The sequence below is a fragment of the Heterodontus francisci genome, chromosome 1, assembly GCF_036365525.1.
Source record: "Heterodontus francisci isolate sHetFra1 chromosome 1, sHetFra1.hap1, whole genome shotgun sequence".
NCBI lineage: Eukaryota > Metazoa > Chordata > Chondrichthyes > Heterodontiformes > Heterodontidae > Heterodontus > Heterodontus francisci.
In genome coordinates this window covers 279,117,876-279,143,485 of record NC_090371.1, presented here as the reverse complement: position 1 = coordinate 279,143,485, position 25,610 = coordinate 279,117,876, and the positions used below count along the sequence as shown (strand labels likewise).

The window sequence follows — 25,610 nt, the reverse complement described above, 5'->3', positions numbered from 1 at the left end:
TTCACTTTTTGCAACTTCAGCATTATAGAATTATAGAAATGGTTACAGCGCAGAAAGTCTTTCAGCCCATCATGTCTGTGCTAGCTCTCTAAGAGAACTCAGCTAGTCCCACACCCCTGCCCTTTCCCCACAGCCCTGCAAATTTCTCTTCAGGTGCTTATTTAATTCCGTTTTGAAAGCTGATTGAATATGCCTCCACGACACTCAGGTAGTGCATTCCAGATCCTAATCACTTGCTGCATAAAAAAGTATTTTATGTTGTTCTTCGTTCTTTTGCCAATCACCTCAAATTGGTGTCCTCTGGTTCTCAACCCTTCTGCCAACAGGAAGGATTTTTCTCTGTCTACTCTGTCCAGACTCATGATTTTTAGCACCTTTATCAAATCTCCTCTCAACCTTCTCTTCTCTGAGAACAGCTCTAGCTTCTCCAATCTATCCACGTAACTGGAATCCCTCATACCTGGAACCATTCGCACGAATCTTTTCTGCACCCTCTAAAGCTTTCACATTCTTCCTAAAATGCGGTGCCCAGAATTAAACACAATACTCCAGTTAAAGACAAGCCAGTATTTTATAAAGGTTCATCACACTTCCTTACTTTTGTACTCTATGCCTCTATTTATAAAGCCCAGCTTCTTGTATGCATTTTTAATCACTTTCTCAACATGCCCTGCCACAGTCAATAATTTGTACACATATATCCCCAGTCTCTCTGTTCTTGCACTCCTTTTAGAATTGTGCCCTTTATTTTATAATTCCTCTCATTCTTCCTACCAAAATGTACCATTTCACACAGACTCCAGGTCAAATAAGGAAACACCTACTGGTCCACGTCAAGTGACAAAAACCAGTACCCAATGTTGACCACCATTGGAGAGGATGCACTGACCAAAGGTACAGAATTTACTGTGGGTGGGGGCCACTAAATGACGAACAGATGCTTAGTAGTATCATCACGAACTGAACTAGTGGAATCCTGATTGATATAGTTACCAAACTGGGCCTTCTTTGGGTGGTGAAGGAAGCAACACGAGGAAGTAACCTGCTCAAACTTGCCCTCACCAACTTACCTGTGACAGAGACGATAGCATTGGTATGAACGACCACTACAGTCTCTGAAGACGAGACAGTGAGCACTGTCTGTATTGTGTTGCGTGGTATGACTACCATGCACAGCAGGACAGATCCAACATAAGCGGCATCTATATAGTCCAAAGAGCCACTAACAAAGAAACCTGTACACCAATGCAATTTGCAACCTCATAGGAAATCATGTCCCTTACCTCTTCCATCACCAACAAGCTAGGAAACCAACCCTGGTTCAGCAGGGAATGTAGAAGATCATGCTATGAGCTGCACCAAGCAGCAAGCTCCCTCTATTTTATTTTTTGAGTCTGTGGGTGATTTATTTAAGTTTAAATTCTTTACACAGACCTGGGACATGAGGTAACAAAGGGAATGACTTATGTGTGGCCTGTGTGGATTTCCGGGTTACGCAGCTTAGAGCAGCTCTAATAATATGGAGGTTATAGTTTGTAGTGGCTCCCAGCCAAGTCTTCCACCATCAACATTCTAAATGCAGTGGCGGTGGGGTTGAATAATAGTGGGGACGCCACAGACCAGAATTTTAACTGGACCAGCCATATCAACACAACGGCTAAAAACAGCAGGATACCAATCCGATGCACTGATCCAACCCTCCAACCCCTTTCTACAAAGGCTCAGGTCAGGACTCTGATGGAGCACTCATCGCTTGCCTGGATAAGTGCAGCTGCAACAATGAAACAGCTCACCACCACCCAGGACAGAGTAGATAGCTTGGCTGGTGTCCTTGAACTCAATATCCACTAACACACTGCGGATGCAGGGTGTGTTAACTACAGAATACATACTGCAACTCTCCAAGTATAACCTCTAAGTCTGGAATAGTGGAACTCTTTACTATTCCACTCGCATTAGATATCTTACTATTTTCCTGAGCAAGTCAAACCTCACTTTGATTTAAAAAACTTTAAAACTATCCTGCCATGGGTGCAGTGAAGCTACCCTCAGCTTGTGAGGTTCACCAAGCCATTGTATCAATGCTGGCGTGAATAACGCAAGTTCTTTTCCTCGCTTTCCACCCTTCGAGCCTGCTCCGCCATTCAATAAGTTCATGGCCGAACTGATTACTACACATTTCCACCCACCCCAGATAACCTTCCACCTCCTTGCTGATCAAGAATCTAGCTACCCCTGCCTTAAAAATATTCAAAGACTCTGCTTCCACCACCTTTCGAGGAAGAGAATTCCAAAGACTCACGACCCTCTGAGAAAAAAATTCTCATCTGTCTTAAATGGGCGACCCCTTATTTTTAAACAGCGAACCCCCTAGTTCTAGATTCTCCAAGGGGAAACATCCTTTCCACATCCACCCTGTCAAGACTCCTCAGGATCTTATATGTTTCAATTAAGTTGCTTCTTACTCTTTTAAATTCCAGCAGATACAAGCCTAAGCCTGTCCAATCTTTCCTCATAAGACAGACAATTCGCCCATTAAACTTTAATGCATTGCAATTATGAAGATTTAAGAAGCTTTCTGGTGGTTCAAATTGAAAACCTACACGATTAGGTTTCTTCTTCTTGGTGGAGGAAATAGGGAGATCATCACTTTCCTCAGAGCTGCTGTTTTGGGACATTTCCAGTTTCCTTTTTCTTGGGGTGGCTGAAAATACAAATATAAGCTTTGAAGCAAGAGTAACATTGCTCACTTTCTGTACAGTCTTGTTTATTATCTGACTATTTTTATATGTATGTTGATCTATAATGACAGTCACCCAAATCAGCAAAAACCTGAAATCCTTTCCATCGCTATAACTGATTCTCTGTGGTGATGCTCATACCAAGTTGAAGGATAGGCTATTTTATAATCACAGAAGTGCTTTACCACGTTAACACACAATGTATTACCACAGCCACTGATTGACAGTGATTAAACAGAATTGTATCATCGTATGTCATAATTTTTTTTTAAGATTAACTTCTACTATGCTGACCAGTTTACTGAAGACTAGATCTGTTGCCTTAATCATTGTATGTTCATTTACGGATGTGTTCAGTTTTAGATTTTTTTTTTAAATATGTAAACCAACACAAAATACAGCAAGGTTATGGGCAACAGGTGCCAGATTGGAGATGGGTATCTGGCCTTTATTAACATGGGGTTGTGGTTTAATACTTTTATAATCTTTTTAAACATAATCATCACTGGTTTTATATGAGACATTTAGGTGGATCAAATTTGGTAAATGCAACAGAAATTTGTATCAGAGCATGGAACAGAAAATTTGCACTAGGCAAAGAAAACTTTCATATGTAGATAAACTAGTATGGAATAAAATCTCTTCTACTTACATTACCTTCTTTTGTTATCTACCTCTTTTAAAGCAGGTAATAAGGGAGGTGAAAATGAGGAAGTTGAGAATAACAAAGTTCCAGGTTTACATTAAGTCCAAATTATTTTGACGAAGGTGTCAACCAATCTTTGATGCAAAACAGGTAACCTGGGAATGATCGAGGTTTGTAAATTTGAGCACTAGCCAAAAATGCAAAAAACTTTACTGACAATAAGAAATTGATTTACACTAGAGTGAATGATTTCAGAAACTTTATCCCGTTAGGCCAACAGCAGAACTGCAGCTGACAATGGGAGAAAAACTGAGGTACATCCCAGGATGAGATTGACAGATAAGTAATGGTAGAAAAGACTGCACAGTTGTCATGGCCCTATTTGAAACCCAAGTCTTAAAAGATGACACTATCTTGCCCGAATTTATTTTACTGGTTTGAAAGAGTCGATTAATTTCTAAATTAAAGATTAATAGAGTTTCATGATTACATTATATTTCACCCTATAGTATATGATATGCATGTTATACAATATTTACACATGTTTTATGTTTTAATAAATAGCTACAGTACAAAATTTTGACACGATAAATCTAAAAGGTTAACTTGTAATTTTAGTGAAGAAAAGATACCTTAAAAGGATAAGGCCAAGTTGAGGAAAAGTACCAAAAACAAAGATTTAAGTGTTTTAATGCGTCTAACTTGCTTTCACCTCCTCAGCAGCCATTTAAAATCTCAAACACAATTGCATCCACTCAATTGATGTTAAATACAGGCTGACATCAGCAAGCAGCATATTTTTCTGTCCTGGCTGTCAATTCAGAAGCCAGAAACTCAATTCATTACCAGTAACCTCACCCTGCTCAGTGCAATGGTTTGAAGTCAGGTAATCTTAATTGAGCTTCTAGTGGGCACTAACCCACATCATGAAACCTCCCGAAACGGGCAGTCTCACTCAAAGAATGAATGGCTAGATTGGATTATTTATTTCAGCGCTTCTAAAAAGTGGCAGCAACAGCAATTTGTGCTTTTAAAGCAGTGCAAAGTCTCAAAGCACTTCACAGGAACTTTAACAAAATTTGACACTGAGCTGCAAAAGGGAGACATTAGGACAGATGACAAAAGGCTTGGACAAAGAGGTAGGTTTTAAAGGAACATCTTCAAAGAGGAGAGAGGCAAGAGATTTCTGGACAGAATTCCAGAGCTTAGAGCCTGTGCAGCAACCAATGGTAGCAATTAGAATCAGGGATGTGCAAAAGATTTGGAACAGCGCAGAAATATCAAACGCTTTTGTGGCTGGAGGAGCAAGACCATGGAGGGATTTGAAAACAGCGATAAAAATTTTAAAATTAAGGGTTGCCAGGCCGGGAGCTAATATAGGTAAGCAAGCAATGGGCGAACGGAACTTGGTGAGAGTTCGAGTAACGTATTATAAAAGAGTGTTTTTTTTTTTAAATATGTTTTTAAGGACTCATTTAAATTGTAGAAATAGAAGTCTGAAGAAATGTTGGACTTTGTTTTTGTCACTGGGGTCTGTGAGAAATCAAGGAGTGCTCAAAACCACCTTTACTGGAGATCACCTGTCTTAAGATAAATAAACAACAGGAACCTTGGACTAAGGGGAGATGTTTACAGAGAAGTCACATTGTTGAGGTTTATGGAGGTCAGGAGGTTGACTTTCTGCTTGGGGTTCAGATATTGTTTTCAGTTCAGTTGTGGTGTGAACTGTTTTGAGACAGTTGAAGATCAGCCTGCCAAGGGAAAAAAACACCCAACTCCTCTCTTTCCTCCTGTTGCTGAAAAAACTGTGTATTCAGTGTGATAACTGAAATCCCTGATGCCACATTTCTCCTGAAAAGCTGGAAGAAAACCTGACAGATTAATTCTCGACGCCACCTGAAAAGAACTGCTCCAGAAAAGATCCCCATGACCCGTCTATATGTACTTGGACACCAGACCAAAAGGGACAACTGACATCTTTCCATATCTTTTTTTCTCTTCAACAATTAGCAAGTATTTGGCAAAAGTATTCCCTTTTTGTCTTTTTTTTTTTGAACAGAGCTCTGCAAAGAGAATTTCTTTATTCTTTTCAGTGTGGGTGGGCTTGTATGTGGGGGAATTAAAAGAGGTACTTTCATATTTCAATCCGTGTGTTAATGCTTTGCTTCATTACTGGATAAGTCTTGTTTTTCTAATAAACTAATAATTTTGTTGTTTAATAAAGAAACCTGGTTGGTGTACGTTATTCTGTGATAAAGAGTGGAGTATATGATTGGACCTCATCAGGACCTGGGTAAATATTTTTAAAATATACTTTGTGACCTGCGGAGAAGTGGGACGAGAAAAGACAGTGCACTCCTCTCACTTCGGTCGTAAAAAAGGGCAGTTGAGTTTTTGATGAGCTCAAGTTTATGTAGGATGGAAGATGCAAGGCTGGTAAAGATAGTGTTGGAATCATCAACTTCAGAGTTAACAAAGACAGGGATGAGGGCTTCTGCAGCAAATGAGACGATGCAGGACAGAACTGGGGATGCTACAAAGGCGAGAGCAGATGGCCTTTATCTTGCAGCAGATACGTGGTTGAAAGCTCATGTCTCAACTATGGCATTTATGGTTGTGAGCAGTCCGGTTCCGCCTCAGACAGTTGCCAGGATAGGGATGGAATCGATGGCAAAGGAATGAAGCTTGTTCAAAGACAATGGCTTTGGTCTCCCAAGATTTAGTTGGAGGAAATTTCTGCTCATCTTGTGCTGGAGGCCAGACAGGCAGATCTAATAAAAATCACACGATTTAAGAGTTAACCCAATTGGGAGCGCTAATTAAAGATGCATACAAAGTAAAAACTAGTGTTTTATCCGGAATTTCTTGCCCCAAAGGATTCTGGAGTATAATGAATTACAGGCAAATTAATTAGAATGCCTAGTCCTATATAAGGCCTGTTGCTGAAGACATTGAAACAATAAAAATGTAAAGGGGCTAGGATACTTAGGAACTATGAGTCCTGAATGATAGAAGTGTTTAACTCAGACCTTAACGGGGGAATGTGACAGGCAGGGGTGTGGGCATGATTTGTGGGGCCTACGAAGTTGCGGCAGCCCAATCGCCCAAAACGTGAATGTGTTGGGCTGACCAAAAGAAGTTAATAACAAACTGTAATGCTTAATTAGTAGGGGGTAAAAAGACTGAAGGTCAGTCTTTCTCTCCAGAAGATTTCACTTTACAGGGGAATTTAAACAGATAACTACAATATAATTACTAATCATAGAATGGCTACAGCACAGGTGGCTGCCATTCAACCCACCGTGTCTGTGCCAGCTCTCTGCAAGAGAAACTCAGCAAGTCCCACTCTCACGCCTTTCCCCCCATAGCCCTGCAAATTCTTTTCTCTTCGGACAAGTGTCCAATTCTCTTTTGAAATCCAAGACTGAATTTGCCTCCACAGCACACTCAGGCAGTGCTTTCCAGATCCTAATCACTCACCACATAAAAATAGATTTTTTCCCCCAAGCCATCTTTGGTTCTTTTTCTAATCAGCTTAAATTGGTGTCCTCTGTGCCTCGACCCTTTTGAGAACAGTTTCTCCCTATTCTTCCAAGTTTTGTCACTTCTGCAAATTTGAAATTATGCACTGCACACCCAAGTCTAGGTAATTAAAACTGATCAATAAAAGCAGTGGTCCAAATACCAATCCTTGGGGAACCCCACTATATACGTTACTCCAATCTGAAAAACAACCATTTCCTGTCACTCAGTCAGCTTCGTCTCCATGTTCTCTAATTTTGCTGACAAGTCTGTTCTGTGACACTTTGTCAAATGCCACAAACCATAGAAACATTCCGGCACAGAAGGAGGCTATTCAGCCCATCGTGTTTGCGCCAGCCGAAAAATCTAGCCGCCCAATCTAATCCCACCTTCCAGCACTTGGTCCATAGTCTTGCAGGTTTCAGCACTTCAGGTGCATGTACAGTTATCTTTTAAATGAGTTGAGGGTTTCTGTCTCCACCACCATTCCTGACAGTGAATTCCAAGCACCCACCTCCCTCTGGGTGAAAAAGTTTTGCCTCATGTCCCCTCCAATTCTTTTAACAGTCACCTTAAATCTGTGCTCCCTGGTAACTGACCTCTCCACTAGGGGAAACAGGCCCTTCCTGTCTACTCTAATCAAGGCACTTCATAGTTTTGTACACCTCAGATAAGTCACTCTCAGCCTCTTACTCCAAGGAAAACAACCCGAGCCAATCCAATCTTTCCTCATAGCTGCAACTTTCAAGCCCTGGCAACATTCTTGTAAATCTCCTCTGTACTCTCTCCACAGCAATTATGTCCTTCCTGTAATGTGACCAGAACTGTACGTAATACTCCAACTGTGGCCTAACTAGCATTTTATACAGTTCCAGCATTACATTAATATAAAAGCAAAATACTGCGGATGCTGGAAATCTGAAATAAAAACAAGAAATGCTGGAACCACTCAGCAGGTCTGGCAGCATATGTGGAAAGAGAAGCAGAGTTAACTATCGGGTCAGTGACCCTTCTTCGGAACTAGCAAATATTAGAAATGTCAAAGGTTATAAGCAAGTGAGCCGGGGGTGGGGCAACAGATAACAAAGGAGAAGGTGTAGATTAGACAAGGCCACATAGCTGACCAAGAGGTCATGGAGCAAAGGCAAACAATATGTTAATGGTGTGTTGAAAGACAAAGTATTAGTACAGATAGGGTGTTAACGAACTGAAGATTAAGCAGCAGCAAGTACAAACATGAAAAAAAAACCGTGGGTAAGCAAAGTGAACAAACTACAATCCAGCATTACATTCCCGCTTTTGTATTCTATACTTCGGCCAATAAAGGAAAGCATTCTATATGCCTTCTTCACCACTCTACCTGTCCTGCCACCTTCAGGGACCTGTGGATATGCAATCCAAGGTGTCTCACTTCTGCCCCTCTCAATATCCTCCCGTTTATTGTGTACTCCCTTGTTTTGTTTGCCCTCCCCAAATGCATTACCTCACACTCCTCTGGATTGAATTCCATTTGCCACGTTGCCACCCACTCAACCAAACCATAGATATCATTCTGGAGTCTAGAGCTATCCTCTTCACTATCAACTACACAGCCAATGTTTGTGTCATCAGCAAATTTCCCAATCATGCCTCCCACATTTAAGTCCGAATCATTATTATATACGACAACAGCAAGGGACCCAACACTCAGCCCTGTGGAATGCCATTGGAAACAGCTTTCCATTTGCAAAAACATCCGCCGACTACTATCCTTTGTTTCCTGTCCCTGACCCAATTCTGGATCCAACCTGTCAAATTCCCCTGTATCCCATGGGCTTTCATTTTACTGACTAGTCTGCCATGCAGGACCTTGTCAAATGCTTTACTTAAATCCATGTAGACCACATCCGCTGCACTACCCTCATCAATCCTCCTTGCTATTTCCTCAGTCAAGTTAGTAAGACATGACTTTCCCTTAACAAATGCATGCTGACTCTCACTGATTAATCCATGCCTTTCTAAGTGGCAGTTTATCCTGTCCCTCAGAATTGATCTGAAGAATTAACCCACCACCGAGGTCAGACTGACCAGCCTATGATTATTTGGCCGAACCCTCGCACCCTTTTTAAACAATGGTATAACATTTGCAGAGCTCCAATCCTCTGGCACATTGCCCATATCCAGTGAGGATTTGAAGATGTTCCTCAGCACATCCACTATTTGCTCTCTGGCTTCCTTTAACAACCTGAGATGCAATCCATCCGGCCCTGGCGACTGATTCACTTTCAAGGATGTCAGACCCTCCAGTACTTCCTCTCTTGTTACGCTTTCATAATGCCTTTTAGAAGTCCACGTGCACCACATCAATGACATTGCCTTCATTAACCCTGTCCCTTTTCTCATCAATTAACTCAAATCAATTTTGTTAAACATGATTTGCCCTTAATAAGTCTGTGCTGCCTTTCCTTAATTAATCTATACTTTTCCAAGTGACTGTTAATCCGGGACAAAATTATCATTTCTAAAAGCTTTCCCACCACTGAGGTTAAACTGACTGGCTTGCAGCTGCTGGATTTTTCCTTACACCCTTTTATGAGCAAGGGTGTAAACACTTGCAGTTCTCCAGGCCTTTGGAATCACCCCTGTATTGAAAGCTGATTGTAAGATTATGGCCAGTACCTCTGCAATTTTCACTTTTGCTTCCCTCAGCATCCTCGGATGCATCTCACCCGGTCCCGCTGATGTATCAAGTACTGCCAGCCTTTTTAATATTTTCTAAATCAAATTTTATCCCATCCAGTATCTCAACTACCTCCTCTTTAAATATGACTTGTGCAGCATCTTCCAAAAAATTCCAAGGTTCCAGAGCCATCACTTCACTTTACAAACTTCATGTTGAGTTTTATCTTCAGAACCTTAATGATCCTTGCAGAGTGGCAAATACAAACAAAATAATACTCTATCGGCAGAGGAAAGGCAGATGGGAAAATGCAATTCTCCCATTGCAGAGCAGTCATCAGTTTATTTCCTGGGCCATTAAGACTTTTGTCTAATCCAATTTCAATTCGGCTGAAGTTCACTCATAGCCTATACAGATTCTAATTATAAAAAAGCACATTCAGCAAATATAGAAGCAATAATTGAAACTTATTCTCATGCCAAACTTAGAGAAGTCAAAGACTGATTTCACTTTGGGTATCATCCAGATATCTATCCTTCATAATCCACTATTTTCATTAAGTAATTTCCAAAGGTTTTGACTTAAACTACATAGATTACTTCAATTACAGAACTCCTAGGTTATCTTATTTTGCAATCACAAATACAAAAGCAACATACTGCAGATGCTGAAAATCTGATAAAAAGAGAGTGCTAGAAATACTCAGCTGGTCGGGCAGCATCTGTGGACAGAGAAACAAAGTTTATGTTTCCGGTCGATCACCTTTCATCAGAACTGGGAAGTTAGAAATGGAATAGATTTTAAGCAAGTAAATGATGGGAGGGTGAGAAAAAGGAGAGAGAGAAGTTCTGTGATAGGATGGAAGACAGGAAAGATTAAATGACAAAATAAAGGGAGTGCTAATGAGACAAATGAAGAAACAAAAGATGCGTCGCTCAAGAAAGAGCACCTCATCTTTTGATGAGGCACTTTACAGCCTTTTGGACTCAACATTGAGTTCAACAATTTCAGACCGCAACCTCTGCTTCAATTTTGTTTCCTTTTTCTTTGCAGGTTTTGGTTTTACTTTTGTTTTTCTCTTGTTTATGCTTTTGAACAGCAATTGTTTATCATTCTGCCATTCACACCTCCTCTAGACACAACTTTTGTTCCTTTATGCGTCCCATTACCTTCCTTTTTGCCTTGCAACACCAACATTTTTGTCATTTAATCTCTTGTCTTCCTCCCTATAGACCTTCCCTTTTGTTCTTTTGCTGTACCCTTCCCCTTTTACATTCTTAAAACCTATTTACATTTTTAACTTCTCCCAGATCTCATGAAAGGTCCTCAATTGAAAGATTAACTCTGTTCCTCTCTACAAATGTTGCCTGACCTGATGAGTATTTCCAGTATTTTCTTTCTTTATCCTGCAACCAGCTGCTTTGAAGTCTTCAATGATTTTGTACACAAGTTCATCTCTAGCAAAAGCACTTTTCTTGAATCAGGTCAATATGAAATAGATTCACTATACAGAAATGATCTTTCAACACCTTTCAGATAGGCAAGGATGAGACAACAGCACTTGGAAAGGCCTGGTCACGCAGGATTCCTATAGCAATGGCGCCCAGGATAACTGCACCAATGGCAGCTAGATAAATTGTCTCCAAATTATCTGTGCACTATGAAACACATGCATTATGAAAACTTAGTTTTGTAGCTCATTAATAATGCAATGAGAACAACCATTTCAGTCTGGAATCTGTTGTAAGTGGGCACTAATATCAGTAAAATCTTGACAAAATGAATGTGAAAACCTGTTGTGCTCCATTTAGCACATATTAGATTCTGCAATTTGTTGACATGAGTTTTATTTAATAGCTACATCAATATTGCCGACAAAGACCATGATATTATGTTAAGGGTGTTTATATAAACACAAGCTGCTGTTGTTATCTGAAGCAGCAATGCAATACTAGTTGCAGTTCACTTGGCTGTACAAACCAACCTATTTATATTTTAATGGTTTCTCCTGTACCCAGTTCCAAAATAAAATTGCACATGCATAGTTGTTTTGAAATCACAATTAGTCTTGCACGAGATTTGTTACTTTAAAAAAAATTGTCAGGATGTGGGCATCAATGGCAAGACTGACATTTATTACCCATCACTAGCTGCCCTGAGAAAGTAGTGGTGGGCCTTCTCCCCATAAGTAGTTTCTCTACTCTAGCAATTCAGACACCACCACACCACGCCGCACCACCCCCCACCCACCCCCCACAACCATCCAAGAAAGGGCCAACTGTCTAGGCTGCTTTGGTTTTATGTTGCTGGAACCGTGAGCTAAAACCCCCAGATCTGGCGATGCACACCATATCTTATTTACTTTGCCTAATTGTTGTCAATAACCATGTGTAATAGAAAATGATTTGTTGCACATTTATAGCAAATTTCTATTCAAATGCACATGAATGTGCCAGGTGAAAGATGTTTACCCTTCGAGCTACAGATCACCTTCATATATACTTCTATAAAGGCCAGCTATAGAAGGATATATGCATTTATTCATTAGCTGGGACTGAACACCTGTCATTTGGCACATATGCTCTTACAAAATTCTCAGTGTACAATGGGCAAGTTAGAACAGTGCATTCTAACACACCTACAACAGACTACAATGTCAACTGAACATTACAAACAGTCAACATCTTTGTTCTTTTAAACTTAAAAGATGGCAAGTTATTTTGCCAAGCTACATTAAACAATTCTGAATCTAGAAAAGAACAATTTGTTAAGATTTTAGCTACTGTTTATATATATTTATGGATAGGATTTTAAGCCCCCGCTGGGGCCATGAACATAGGCAAGTGGACACTAAAAACTGCGCCACCAGCAGCGTACCTGCTCCCTGGCTCCATCCGCCTCTGGGCATTTTTCCTGGAAGCAGCAGGTTGCCAACTGAAGTAATTAAAGGCCTACTAAAGGAGGCCAACTGGGATTTTCCAGTCGGCCTCCAGATCCCCACAGATGGTGAGTGGAGAGTATAGCTGCCTGACGGTAGCATCCTGGCAACAGACTAGAGGCCTTTTCCCCCCCAAAATATACTTTATTCATAAAAATCTGTAAAAAAAAATACATTACAAAACAGTTCCAAAATGGCACCAAGTCAGAAAATACAAAGAGTGCAAAGGAGATCAGTTTCCTTCAATACAGGAGTGAGCTGCCTCACAACCCTTCCATTTCATTTCTCATGCCATATACATTTTACAGCAAACAAAAATTTTCCGGATACAGTTCGAGGGGTTTCCCATGGATCCAGCCCCTCAGTTCAGCTTGGTGGGGGGAACCTTACACAGTGGTCTTTCCCCATTGAGCCTTTGCTGCGGCTGCCCCAAGCTTTAGTGCGTCCCTCAGCACGTAGTCCTGGACCTTGGAATGTGCCAGTCTGCAACAGTCGGTCATGGACAACTCTTTGCACTGGAAGACCAGCAAATTTCGGGCAAACCAAAGGGTGTCTTTCACCGAATTGATAGTCCTCCAGCAGCAGTTGATGTTTATCTCAAGGTGCGTCCCTGGGAACAGCCCGTAGAGCACAGACGCCTGTGTCACAGAGCTGCTTGGGATGAACCTCGACAAAAACCACTGCATCTCTTTCCACACCTGCTTTTCAAAGACACATTCCAGAAGGAGGTGGGCAACTGTCTCTTCACCATCACAGACACCTCGAGGGCATTGTGCGGAGGGGGAGAGACTTTGGGCGTGCAGGAAGGATCTAATGGGGAGGGCTCTTCTCACCAGCAGCCAAGCTACATCTTGATGCTTGCTTGAAAGTTCTGGTGATGAGGCATTCCGCCAAATGACTTTGGCAGTCTGCTCGGGGAACCATCTGAAAGGATCCACCATTTCCTTTTCCCGTAGGGCCTTGAGGACAATCCGTACAGACCACTGCCTGATGGATTGGTGGTCAAAGGTGTTTTTCCACAGAAACTTTTCCATGAAGGATAGGTGGTACGGCACAGTCCAATTGGATGAAGCGTTCCGCGGCAATGTGACCAGGCCCATCCTTCGCAACACTGGGGACAGATAGAACCTCAGCACGTAGTGACACTTGGAGTTTGCGTACTGGAGGTCTACACACAGCTTGATGCAGCTGCATACGAAGGTAGTCATCAGGATGAGGGCGATGTTGGGTACATTTTTCCCACCCTTATCCAGAGGTTTGAATATCGTGTCCCTTCGGACCCAGCCCATTTTGGATCCCCAGATGAAGCGGAAGATGGCTCGGGTGACCGCCACAGCACGAGTTGGGTATGGGCCAGACTTGTGCCACGCACAGCAACGTGAGCGCCTGGCACCTGATGACCAGGTTCTTAGCCAGAATGGAGAGAGATCGCTGCTCTCACATGTACCCTGGTTACTCGCTCCTTCCAGGTTTTGGTGCATGCCCCGGCCCTTCCGAACCATACCCCCAGCACCTTCAGGTAGTCTGACCTAACGGTGAAGGGGACAAGGGATCAACCTGGGGCCAGTGCTCCAGGCAGGGTTAGAGGCCCTCCCTGCCTGCATGGGTTCAGCAGCAGTCGCAGAGAGTCATGTGTGTGGACTCCACCTCAGTGGTGGCCAGTAGCATAGGCCATTTTTTACTTCAAATTTGAATGGCATAGGCCATTTTAGGGCGCCCTCTCTCTCGCTTACCTGCCATGGCATCCTACTGCTGCTTTCAAGCTGGAAGGCCTCCCACTGGCCCTCCAGTTTCGACAGCATGCCCACCGTCCTTAATGGGACAGCAAGCCACTAACTGCCCAATTCAGAGAAAGCACAGATGAATGATTGTTGCCCCACACAATGTGGGCTTCTGCTGCCATTTGAGCCTGATGGCAGTGTTCAGAAGCCTGCTGGAAAATCCTGTCAAATATCTGTGGAGGGAGTTCAAACTTGTCCTTTTTTTAAAAAAAAAAACTTTACAAGTACTCTGCAAGACAAAACACAAAGGTACTCTTGCAGAAACACGTATTGTTCAATACCAAACCAATAAAGCTCACACTGGACGCAATACTCCAGCTGAGACCTAACAAGTTCAACACAACTTCCTTGGTCTTGTACTCTTTCCCCCCTATTAATAAAACATAGGATACAGCATGCTTTATTAACCACTCTATCAACATGTCCTGCTACCTTCAATGACTTTTGCACATATACACCCAGGTCCCTCTGCTCCTGCACCCCCTTTAGTGTTGCACCTTCAACTTTATACTGTCTCTCCATTTTCTTCCTACTAACATGAATCACTTCACATTTCTCCATATTGAACTTCATCTGCCACTTGTCCACCCATTTCTCCCCTTCCTCTCCCCAACCCCCACAACCCCATCCTCTGGATGATGTGAGGGGGCGGCAACGGCGTCCGGTGCTGGCACCATTTTTAAAGGGCTTACAGCTCCATATGAAACATTAAATTTCCAACATTGCAAAAAGGTCAATTTAAAAGTCTTCCCATGCTCTCTCCCACCCCCAACAATGGCATTCAACTTCATTTCAGACCTCCCCCCACCCCGGAATGCCTACCGCCATTAAATGACCTTCCCCTGCCCCCGAAAGTTCAGACCCTTTGTTCTTTGCCCCTGCCCATCACCCCCTAAGGAGGCGACGGGACCTTCATTAAATTAAGTATATAAATTAATTTACATCTGGAAATCGTGGTCCCCTCGCTGAGTGGCAGGGCGGCCGCCACGAGATCAGTACAGGGCCTGCTGGTGTCGGGGTCGGTGGCAGGCCTCATCTGTTCCTATCTTCATCGCCCCCCCATCACTGGTCCCAGCAGATTTAAAATCCAGCCCTATACCTTGACTGTGCCTGAACTTTCCCTTCTTTGAAGGTAGCCCATTGTTCAGGTACCATTTTTCTGCCAACCTTTGATTCCAATTTATTCGGTCCAGATCCATTCTTACCCCATTTAAGTTGGCTTTCCCCCAGTTAATTATTGAACCACAATCTGTAACCCATGGCCCAGCATATCCCCCACTCTACCATCATCAAGCCAGGGGCTCAATCCTGGTTCAATGACGAGTGCAGGAGAGCATGCCAGGACCACACATACCTAAAAATGAAGTACTAGTCTGGTGAAGCCTCAAAACAGGACTACATGCATGCTCAACAGCCGAAGCAGCTTGCAACCGACAGAACAAAGCCATCCCACAACCAATGAATCAAATCAAATCTCTGCAGTCCTGTAAAATCCAGTCATGAATGGTGGTAAACAATTAAACAAACAGGAGGAGGAGACTCCACAACCATCCCCAATGATGGGTGAACCCAGCAGTTCAGCGCAAAAGAATAGGCTGAAGCATTTGCAACCACCTTCAGCCAGAAGCACCGAGTGGATGATCCATCTTAGCCTCCTCCTGAGGTCCCCAGCATCACAGATGCCAGTCTTCAGCCAATCCAATTCACTCCACAAATCAAGAAACTGCTGAATGTACTGGATACAGAAAAGGCTATGGGCCCTGACAACATCGCAGTAGTACTGAAGATTTGTGCTCCAGAACTAGCTGCACCCCGAGCCAGCTGTTCCAGTACAGCGACAACACGGGCAGCCACCCGACAATGTGGAAAATTGCCCAGATATGTCCTGCGCACAAAAAACAGCACAAATCCAATCCAACCAATTACTGCCCCATCAATCTACTCTTGATCATCAGCAAAATGACAGAAGGTGTCACCGACAGTGCGATCAAACGCCACTTACTCAGCAATAACCTGCTCACCGATACTCAGTTTGGTTCCACCAGGGCCACTTGACTCCAGACCTCATTACAGCCTTGGTCCAAATATGGACAGAAGAGCTGAATTCCAAAGAGGAGAGTGACTGGGTTTGACACCAAGGCAGCATTTGACCAAATGTGGCATCAGAGAGCCTGAGCAAAATTGAAGTCAATGGGAATCAGGGGAAAGCTCTCCATTGGCTTGAGTCATACCTAGCACAAAGGAAGATGGTTTTGGTTGTTGGAGGCCAATCATCTCAGCCCCAGGACATTGCTGCAGGAGTTCCTCAGGGTAGTGTCCCAAACCCAACTACCTACAGCTGCTTCATTGATGACCTTCCCTCTATCAAAGTCAGAAGTGGAGATGTTGCTGATGACTGCACTGTTCAGTAACAGTCGAGACTATACAGATACTGAAACAGTTCGTGCCCACATGTAGCAATGCTTGGACAACAATCAGGTTTGGGCTGACAATTGGAAGCAACATTCGGGCGACACAAGTGTCAGGCAATAACCATCCCCAACAAGAGAATCTAACCATCTCACCATGCCGTTCAATGGCATTATCATTGTTGAACCCCCTACTGAACAACATCCTGGAGATTACCATTGAGAAATTAATTGGGCCAGCCAAATAAATATTGTGGCTACAAGAACAGGCCAGAGGCTGGGGATTCTGTGGTAACTCACCTCCTGGCTCCCTAAAGCCTGTCCACCATCTACAAGGCACAAGTCAGGAGTGTGGTGGAATACTCTCTACTTGCCTGGATGAGTGCATCTCCAGCTCAAAAAGCACGACATCATCCAAAACAAAGCAGCCCACTTGATCAGCATCTCATCCACCATCTTAAACATTCAGTCCTTCCACCACTAGCACACAGTTACAGCAGTGCGCATCTTCCACAAAATGCACTGCAGCAACTCACCAAGGCTCCTTTGACAGCACTTTCCAAACAGAATACCTCTACCACTTAGAAGGACAAAGGCAGCAGATGCATTGGAACACCAGCACCTGCAAGTTCCCGTCCAAGACACACACCATCCTGACTTGGAACTATATTGCCTTCCTTCAATGTCAGTGGGTCAAAAACCTGGAACTCCCTTCCTAACAGCACTGCGGGTGTACCTACACCACACGGACTGCAGTGGTTCAAGACGGTGGCTTACCACCATCTTCTCAAGGGCGATTAGGGGTGGGCAACAAATGTTGGCCTTGCCAGCAATGCTCACATCCCGTGAAAGAATAAGATTCATAATCTTCTGAGTGAAAAAACTGCTCATCTCAATCTTAAATGGCTGCCCCTAATCCAGAGACTATGGTAAAATAAAAACAAAAAATGTTGGAACCACTCAGCAGGTCTGGCAGCATCTGTGGAAAGAGAAGCAGAGTTAACGTTTCGGGTCACTGACCCTTCTTCAGAACTATCCAGAGACTATGGTACCTAGTTCTAAGCCCTCCAGAGAAGGGAAAACAACTTCTCAGCAATCTACCCTGTCAAGCCCTCTCAGAATCTAGTTTGTTTCAATGGGCGCGCCTCTTTTACTCCTTTAAACTCAAAAGAATACAGATGCATACTGCTATGACTACTACTAGTGCTTTAATAAAAAAAGTCTCAGCTTCACAGTAGCGTGATCAGAAAAAAATTGACACCAAAGCCACATAAGGAGATATTAGGACTCATGACCTGAAGCTTAGTCAGAGGTTTTGAGCATCTTAAAAGAGCAGGAGAGGTTTAAAGAGAAAATTCCAGAAATTAATGCCCTGACAGCTGAAGGCATGGCTGCCAATGGTGGAGCTATTAAAATCAGGGATGCACAGGAGACCAGAATTGGAGGGCACAATTTCTCCTCATATGACAACTCTCATCCAACGAATTAATCTACAATTCTTCATTGCACTACCTGTAAGGCAAGTATGACTAAAACTGCACACAGGCTACAAGGTGTGGTCGTCCCAGAGCCCTATATATTTGCAGCGAGACTTCCTTACTCTTGTGCTCCAAACCTCTTGCGCTAATCACTAACTTTTATAATGGCCAATTTACCTATCAACCTGCAAGTCTTTTGGCTTGTGGGAGGAAACCGGAGTACCCGGCGAAAACCCACGCAGACACAGGGAGAACTTGCAAACTCCACACAGGCAGTGCCCAGAATTGAACCCGGGTCGCTGGAGCTGCGAGGCTGCGGTGCTAACCACTGCGCCACTGTGAAGACAAATGTCATGGGATAGTGTTTTTTTAAATTCTTTCCTGGGATGTGGGTGTCGCTGGCTAGGCCAGCATTTAGTGCCCATCCCCAAGTGTCTTCGAGAAGGTCGTGGTGAGCCACTTTCTTGAATCGCTGCAGTCCATGTGGGGTAGGTACGCCTAAAGTGTTGTTAGGAAGGGAGTCCTAGGATTTTGACCCAGCGACACTGAAGATATAGTTCCAAGTCACAATGGCGTGGGGCTTGGAGGGGAACTTGCAGGTGGTGGTGTTCTCATGCATCTGTTGCTCTAGGTGGTAGAGGTCGCAGGTTTGGAAAGTGGTCTAAGGAGCCTTGGTGCATTGCTGCAGTGCATCTTGTGGATGGTACACAGTGCTGCCACTGCATGTGGTGGAGGAGAGAGTGAATGTTTGAGGATGGGGTGCCAATCAAGTGGGCTGCTTTGTCTTGGATGGTGTCAAGCTTCTTGAGTGTTGTTGGAGCTGCACTCATCCAGGCATGTGGACAGTATTCCATCACACTCCTGACTTCTGCCTTGTAGATGGCGGACAGGCTTTGGAGAGTCAAGAGGTGAGTTACTCCCCACAGGATTCGTAGCCTCTGACCTGCTCTTGTAGCCACGGTGTTTATAATGGCTACTCCAGTTCAGTTTCAGATCAATAGTAACCCCCAGAATGTTGATAGTGGGGGAATTCAGTGATGGCAATGTCATTGAATATTAAGGGGAGACAGTTAGATTCTCTCTTGTTGGAGACAGTCAATGCCTGGCACTCATGTGGTGCGAATGTTACTTGCCACTTATCAGCCCAAGCCTGGATATTGTCCAAGTCTTGCTGCATTTCTACACGGACTGCTTCAGTATCTGAAGAGTCGTGAATGGTGCTGAACGTTGTGCAATCGTCAGTAAACATTGCCACTTCTGACCTTAATGATGGAGGGAAGGTCATTGTTATGATCCCATAGTTTTTTTTCCCCCAGGAAGTATGCGGTGTGCCTTGAGACTGGAAAAGGATCAGTACTGACTTTTAAAGCAGCAAGTCCCAGGGACTGAGTCAAAGAATACATTCGCATTGCCGTAGGATAGGGCCATTCGAAGAACAAGGACAAAGATACAATGTTGCCGATTGACATTTGAAACAAGCTGAAAAAACTGACTTTTGAGACACGGTTAACAGACAGACAGCTGGACCAGCATATACTGAAGAAAATGAGAGCTCTCTCGGTTTATTTAAATCCTATTTATTATACTCTCAGAATTCTGATGTCAAGCCAGATTAATTTCTTAAAAGAAAATAACCAATTCTTTTAACTACTGAACTGTAATTGCTGAAATTCATCGCTGGAAAAGAGGAGCTTCAATTCAACTGCTGAATTAGATTACGAACCGTTCTACTGTTGAAGAACCTTTTTTCCCCTCAATCAGACGGCTGGGAGGACTTCAAGCAACCTTGGACAGTTCCACATTGGAAGATTTCACTTTGGCAAGAGCATAAATATGCAAGGACAGTAGTTTTTCTATGTTAAATGTGGTTTATGTCTTAGTTATGTTTAAGAATTTAGTTTTTCTAATTAAACAGTTAATTTGCTGATCTGAAGACACCTGTTTGGTTAGCCTCATTTGGGGGTTAATAGGTGGTACAATTTGGTGGGGTCTTTCTCTAATTTGTAAAGTTTAAAAACGATATGTTAGGCGATCTGTGGAGGGATGGGACTGAATCAACAGTTTCTCCCACCACAATCAGAATCGTATATTTTGATTAGGGCCTTTGACTTGAGCGGTCGGTCGTAACATCATTGATGAAAATGTTTGGGCCTAGGACACTACCCTGAAGAACCCCTACAGTGATGATTGACCAACAACCACAACCATCTTCCTTTGCGCTAGGTATGACTCCAACCAGCGGAGAGTCTTCCCCCGACTCCCATTGACTCCAGTTTTGCTAGGGCTCCTTGATGCGGTCTTGATGTCAAGGGCAGTCACTCTCACTGCACCTCTGGAGTTCAGCTCTTTTATTCATGTTTGAACCAAGGCTGTAATGAGGTCAGGAACTGAATGGCCATGGCGGAACCCAAACTGAGCATCAGCGAGCAGGTTATTGCTAAGCAAGTGCTGCTTGATGGAACATGTCATCAACAGTGCTATCAGAGTAAACTGATGGGACGATAATTGGCCGGGTTGAATTTGTCCTACTTTTTGTGGACAGGACATACCTGGGCAATTTTCCACATTGCCAGGTAGATGCCAGTATTGTAGCTGTACTGGAACAGCTCGGCTAGGGGAGCAGCAAGTTCTGGAGCACAGGTCTTCAGTACTATTGCCAGAATGTTGTCAGGACCCCATAGCCTTTGCTGTAGCCAGTGCCTTCAGTCGTTTCTTGATATCACGCGGAGGGAACTGAATTAGCTGAAGACTGGCATCTGTACTGAGATGCAAACTGGAATTTACTTTTCCTTTGCAACAAGGAGTAAATTACTAATAACTGCACAAAGTTAGAGGGCATTGGCTGAGTTTTTCTTCCACCCCTGTGCCACCCCTCCCCCCACACCTGCAGTACTTAAAGTCATAGCCCACATTTCTTCCAACCTTACTTAGCACCAGAAATGTGAAAATATGCAGCAACTAAAGCCACACACAAGACACCAAATTATAGTCACAAAAGCAATAGAATACACACACACAGACGCATCTACCACTCCTAGCTACACCAGACCAAGTGATTAAAGGCTCGAAGGGCAGGTTGGTACAGCACTGATCTTTTGTCACTAGCATAGATCAATGCTGCATTACCATGGGACCTGGTTAGGGTACACCACCCATCTGTTACAGTGGCTGTGCATTTCTACAGACATTTGGGTGTAAAGATAATAATGGAGACTTACGCTGGCTACTTCTGAGGAAACTAAGTTGAAAGAGCATTTCTTCTGCTGTCAAAATGTGAATTTACCAACTAGGAACTCAATGGATAATAAGGCACAAATTACAATAAAAATACTACGGATGCATGAAATTTGAAATAAGTGTTGGAAATACTCAGCATGGGAGCAGTATCTGTGGAGATAGAATCAGAGTTAACATTTCAAGTCGATGACCTTTCATCAGAACTCCAGCAGCACCAGCTCACTATCTCAAAGCATTCCCATTCTTCAGTTTCAATTCATCTTTCGTCACATCCAGCACTTTAAGAAACAACCTTTTTTTCCCTTTCAAGTATGAGGGATCACAAGCGTCAACAATTCATGGATACCAACGCCCCTCTGGATCCTTCTTCCCCTTTAATCCCTCTGACCCTATCCTTTCAAAAAAAGAAAGAGTTCTGATCAAAGGTCATCAACCTGAAACAGTAACTCTGTTTCTCTCTCCACAAATGCTGCCAGATGTGCTGAGTATTACCAACATTTTCAGTTTTTGTTTTAAACACAAAGTACCACTTGCCAGTACTGAGAATCAGAACCTCTCAGGCATCAAAAAGTTAATTTTTTACTTCTGTCACTTAATTATTCACAAAGAGTATAAGAATATTTTCATCTTTCCCAGACCTTAATCTCAAATACCATGCCACATATGATCTTGTCAGTGCAACCTGGAGAATTGTTAACAAGTGTGAGCCAAAATATTACAGTTCCATACAAGGATCATAGAAAATCACTAAGCTTCAAAATTTTATACTTTTTTTGGCTTGCTGTCAGCAAAGGTTCTCAGTGGTTGCTTTCAGAAAGAGTTCCACTTTTATCCTGATCTTGACAATCCTTTCTTGTTGCACCAAGAGGACTCCTTTGGCAAATGGACTTCCCCCGGTGACAAACCAATTCTCATGTTTATTTGTGGAGGTTGTAATTGAATGACAATTATCCTTCAAGTTTGTTTTAAGAATAAATGAAAAGATCGAGCTTTTCATAAGACTGTTGTTATGACCGGCCGCTCCTGTCAAAGCTCCCAATCAAAATATACGATTCTGATTGTGGTGGGGCCAACGCACTGACAATTCAATCCCGTCGCTCCACAGATCGCCTAACATATCATTTAAAACTTTCCAAATTAAAAGACCCAGCCAAATTGTAACATCTATTAACCCCCGAATGAGGCTAACCAAACCAGGTGTCTTTAAATCAAATTAACTCTTTAATTAGAAGAACTAAATTCTTAAGCAGTATGAAGATATAAACAACATTTAAAATAGAAAAAATTAGAGTCCTTGCAAATTTACAGTCCAACGTTGCTTCAAGTCCGCAGTCATTTGATGCGGGAAAAGAGGTTCTTCCACAGTAGAACAGTTCGTAGTCTAACTTCAGCAGTAGGTGATGCTTTCCTTCTCCAGCGATCTTCAACAATTAACGACTTATAAACTCTTTCAATGGAATCAAGCTGACTTTAGAGTTTTTGAGGGATAAAAGATTGTCATAGTCTAACTTCCCTTTCTTCAATGTAAATTACCAGAGATCTGTGTTTTGGCTTGCTTTTTTAGAATTTTGACAGATAAAGACGAAAATCCTATTCCTTTAGCTTAAATGGTTGAGAGCTCTTTTTCAGGTGTGCTAAACACCACAGCTGTCTGTGTCTTCTGTGTGTGTTCTATTAGAACAAACTGTCTTCAACTAAAAAGCCAGTTCAAAATTGAATTGCAACAAATGTATCGCTTGCTATTCACTCCCAGTGGCTGCATCTATGGTAACGAGAACGCACCCTTTGAATCGCAGTCTCTAAATGGTTGTTTCTAAGGCAATGAAAATGCACCTTCCTATAACTCCTGAGGCTTGCCAGTTCTTAAAGCAATACTGATCCTCTGCAAATCTTAAAGGCAAACTGCATATTCCCAGAAAAAAAAACTACAGGACCATGACACTGTAGAACTTAAGGATATAACTTAAGTCACTAGCTTCTCAAGAATTTAGGGGAATCTTTGTGCTTTATGGAAAAGCCAATTAGTGTGGTAAATGCTATGTCGGTCGCTCCAAATGGAAACTGGTCAGAATGATGTTCCAGTATTAAGCTTAAATAGACTAAATATACCAAAGATATGTTTTACGGAATAAATCTGAGCCAAATTGCCATTTCTCATATGGTTCTGACATGGTTAGGCACTTGAAAATGGGTTGTCACTTATATTAAGACAACCCATTTGAAAGAAAACACAAGAATGAAGAAAGCAGTCTTACCTTCTTCTCCAAACAAGATTAATCCTGAAGCTACCGCTCCATCCAGTGTACTTGTTGATTCAATTACCTAGAAAATGGGAGAGAAGGAAAATCAGAGAAACGCGGAAGAAAAAACCTTTTTCAAAGCAAACAGCAGTGAACCCGTCCTGTATTGAATTTCACTCCAAACATATTAGACAGAGATCCCTACATCCCCATGGTTCAGAGGGTTTTATTCAGAGTAGCTGAGGTCTAATGTTCTGTACTGAATTTGAATACCTTGCTGGGAAGGACCAAGGCAAAACAGAATTGGTTTCATCCCTGCTCATGTTCCAAATCGAAAGAAACCCTACTGGAGTAAACGTTGGGCAAGTGTTGGATTAGGTTTGGCTGTGGTATTCTTCACAGTTAAGCCACCTAACATTGGCCGTAAATGCTCACAAATGAATAATGATCATTCGAGATATTAGGTGCCACCAGGTACCTGTGGAACCGTACCCAAGTGAGTCAATGCCTTTGCAAGTGGAGAGAGGAGACAGATGGCTAGAAAATGGGGGAAAATACAAATATACGTTAATAGAAAAATGAAAAGCAAGTATTATTTTACAGCACTTATTTTCTATTGACAAAAATTACTCAAAATTTAGCATTTACTTTCAGCTGGCATGTTGTTTAACAGTACAATGGTCAAATATTAACATACCAACAATTATTTGTCACCGACTACTCCTGGCAAGAATGATTTCTTATACATCCAACCATTTTTATGAAATATTAAATAGAGATTAAATAGAGCTTTCCTTCACATGTCCATGATAAACAAACCCTTATTTGCACCCAGATATATTAACTTTAGACATGCCAACTATAGGTACGGGCAATTTCTTTCCTGTATAACTCAGCGTTACACTCATTTCTGGTAACATTCCAAAGATATGTCCTGCCCTCATTATTGCTTCCAAAATGCAGTACTTCATATTTCTCCACATTCAAACCTGTATTGCTGTGGTTCTGTGGCAGCACATTTTCCTCTGAGTTAGAAGGTTGTAGGTTCACGATCCACTCCAGAGGCTTCAGCACAAAGTCTAGCTTGACACTCTCAGTGCAGTACTGAGGGATTGCAGCATTGTCAGAGGTGCAGTTTTTCCAGATGAGATTAAAATGAGGCCCTGACTGCTCTTTCTCAGAATAAGTCATAGGTCATTTAAGACTGAGATGAGGAGGAATTTCATCACTCAGAAGGTGGTGAATCTGTGGAATTCTCTACCCCAGAGGTCCGTGGAAGCTCAATTACTGAGCATGTTCAAGACAGAAATCAATAGATTTCTGAATACTGACGACATCAAGGGATAGGGGGGGATAGTGGGGAAAAATAGCGTAGAGGTAGATGATCACCCATGATCTATTTGAACGGCGGAGCAGGTTCGACATGCCGAATGGCCTGCTCCTACTTCCTATGAACTGCGTCTACCGCCTATCCATTCCTTCGATTAGTCTATTTGTGCCCTTGTCACAATTTGACAACCTCTAATTTGCTAGCATTTATTCATTCCCAGGATGTGGACATCACCAGCAAGGTCAGCATTTATCGACCATGACGACTTGATATGAGAATGTGATGGTATCAATGCATTGCTGGGCCACCAAAAAGGGCAGTTAAGATTCAACCAGGTTGGTGTGGGACTGGAGTCACAGACAAGTCAAACCTAGGTATAAATACACAATGTACATGAATTCCAGAAGTTGTCAGATATGGAGACTGGTTGATACTCTTCCTTCATCAAGAGCTATTGGTTCCTCAAGTAAATTTATCACACACACCTTGCAGTTTAAAAATTCATGCTGGCTGCCAATGCCCCTGTATTTAATAATTTTATCCTGCGTCATTGCCTATTGAAGCTTACCTGCTATCTCTTCAGTCATCAGAAAGAAAGACAATGAGTATTAGGGAGAAACACACTTGACT

At 42.6% G+C, this 25,610-nt stretch overlaps 1 protein-coding gene across 1 annotated transcript in view; it reads right to left on the bottom strand.

The window, feature by feature from the left end:
* Positions 1-25,610, bottom strand: part of LOC137376971 (SWI/SNF-related matrix-associated actin-dependent regulator of chromatin subfamily A containing DEAD/H box 1-like) — a 133,593-nt gene that overhangs the window by 72,598 nt on the left and 35,385 nt on the right. Inside the window, exons 4-5 of the mRNA XM_068046001.1 lie at positions 23,666-23,732; positions 2,604-2,704 (exon numbers count right to left, since the gene is read on the bottom strand). Of these exons, the coding sequence (XP_067902102.1) occupies positions 2,604-2,704; positions 23,666-23,732 (168 nt within the window). The remainder of the gene's footprint in view (positions 1-2,603; positions 2,705-23,665; positions 23,733-25,610) is intronic.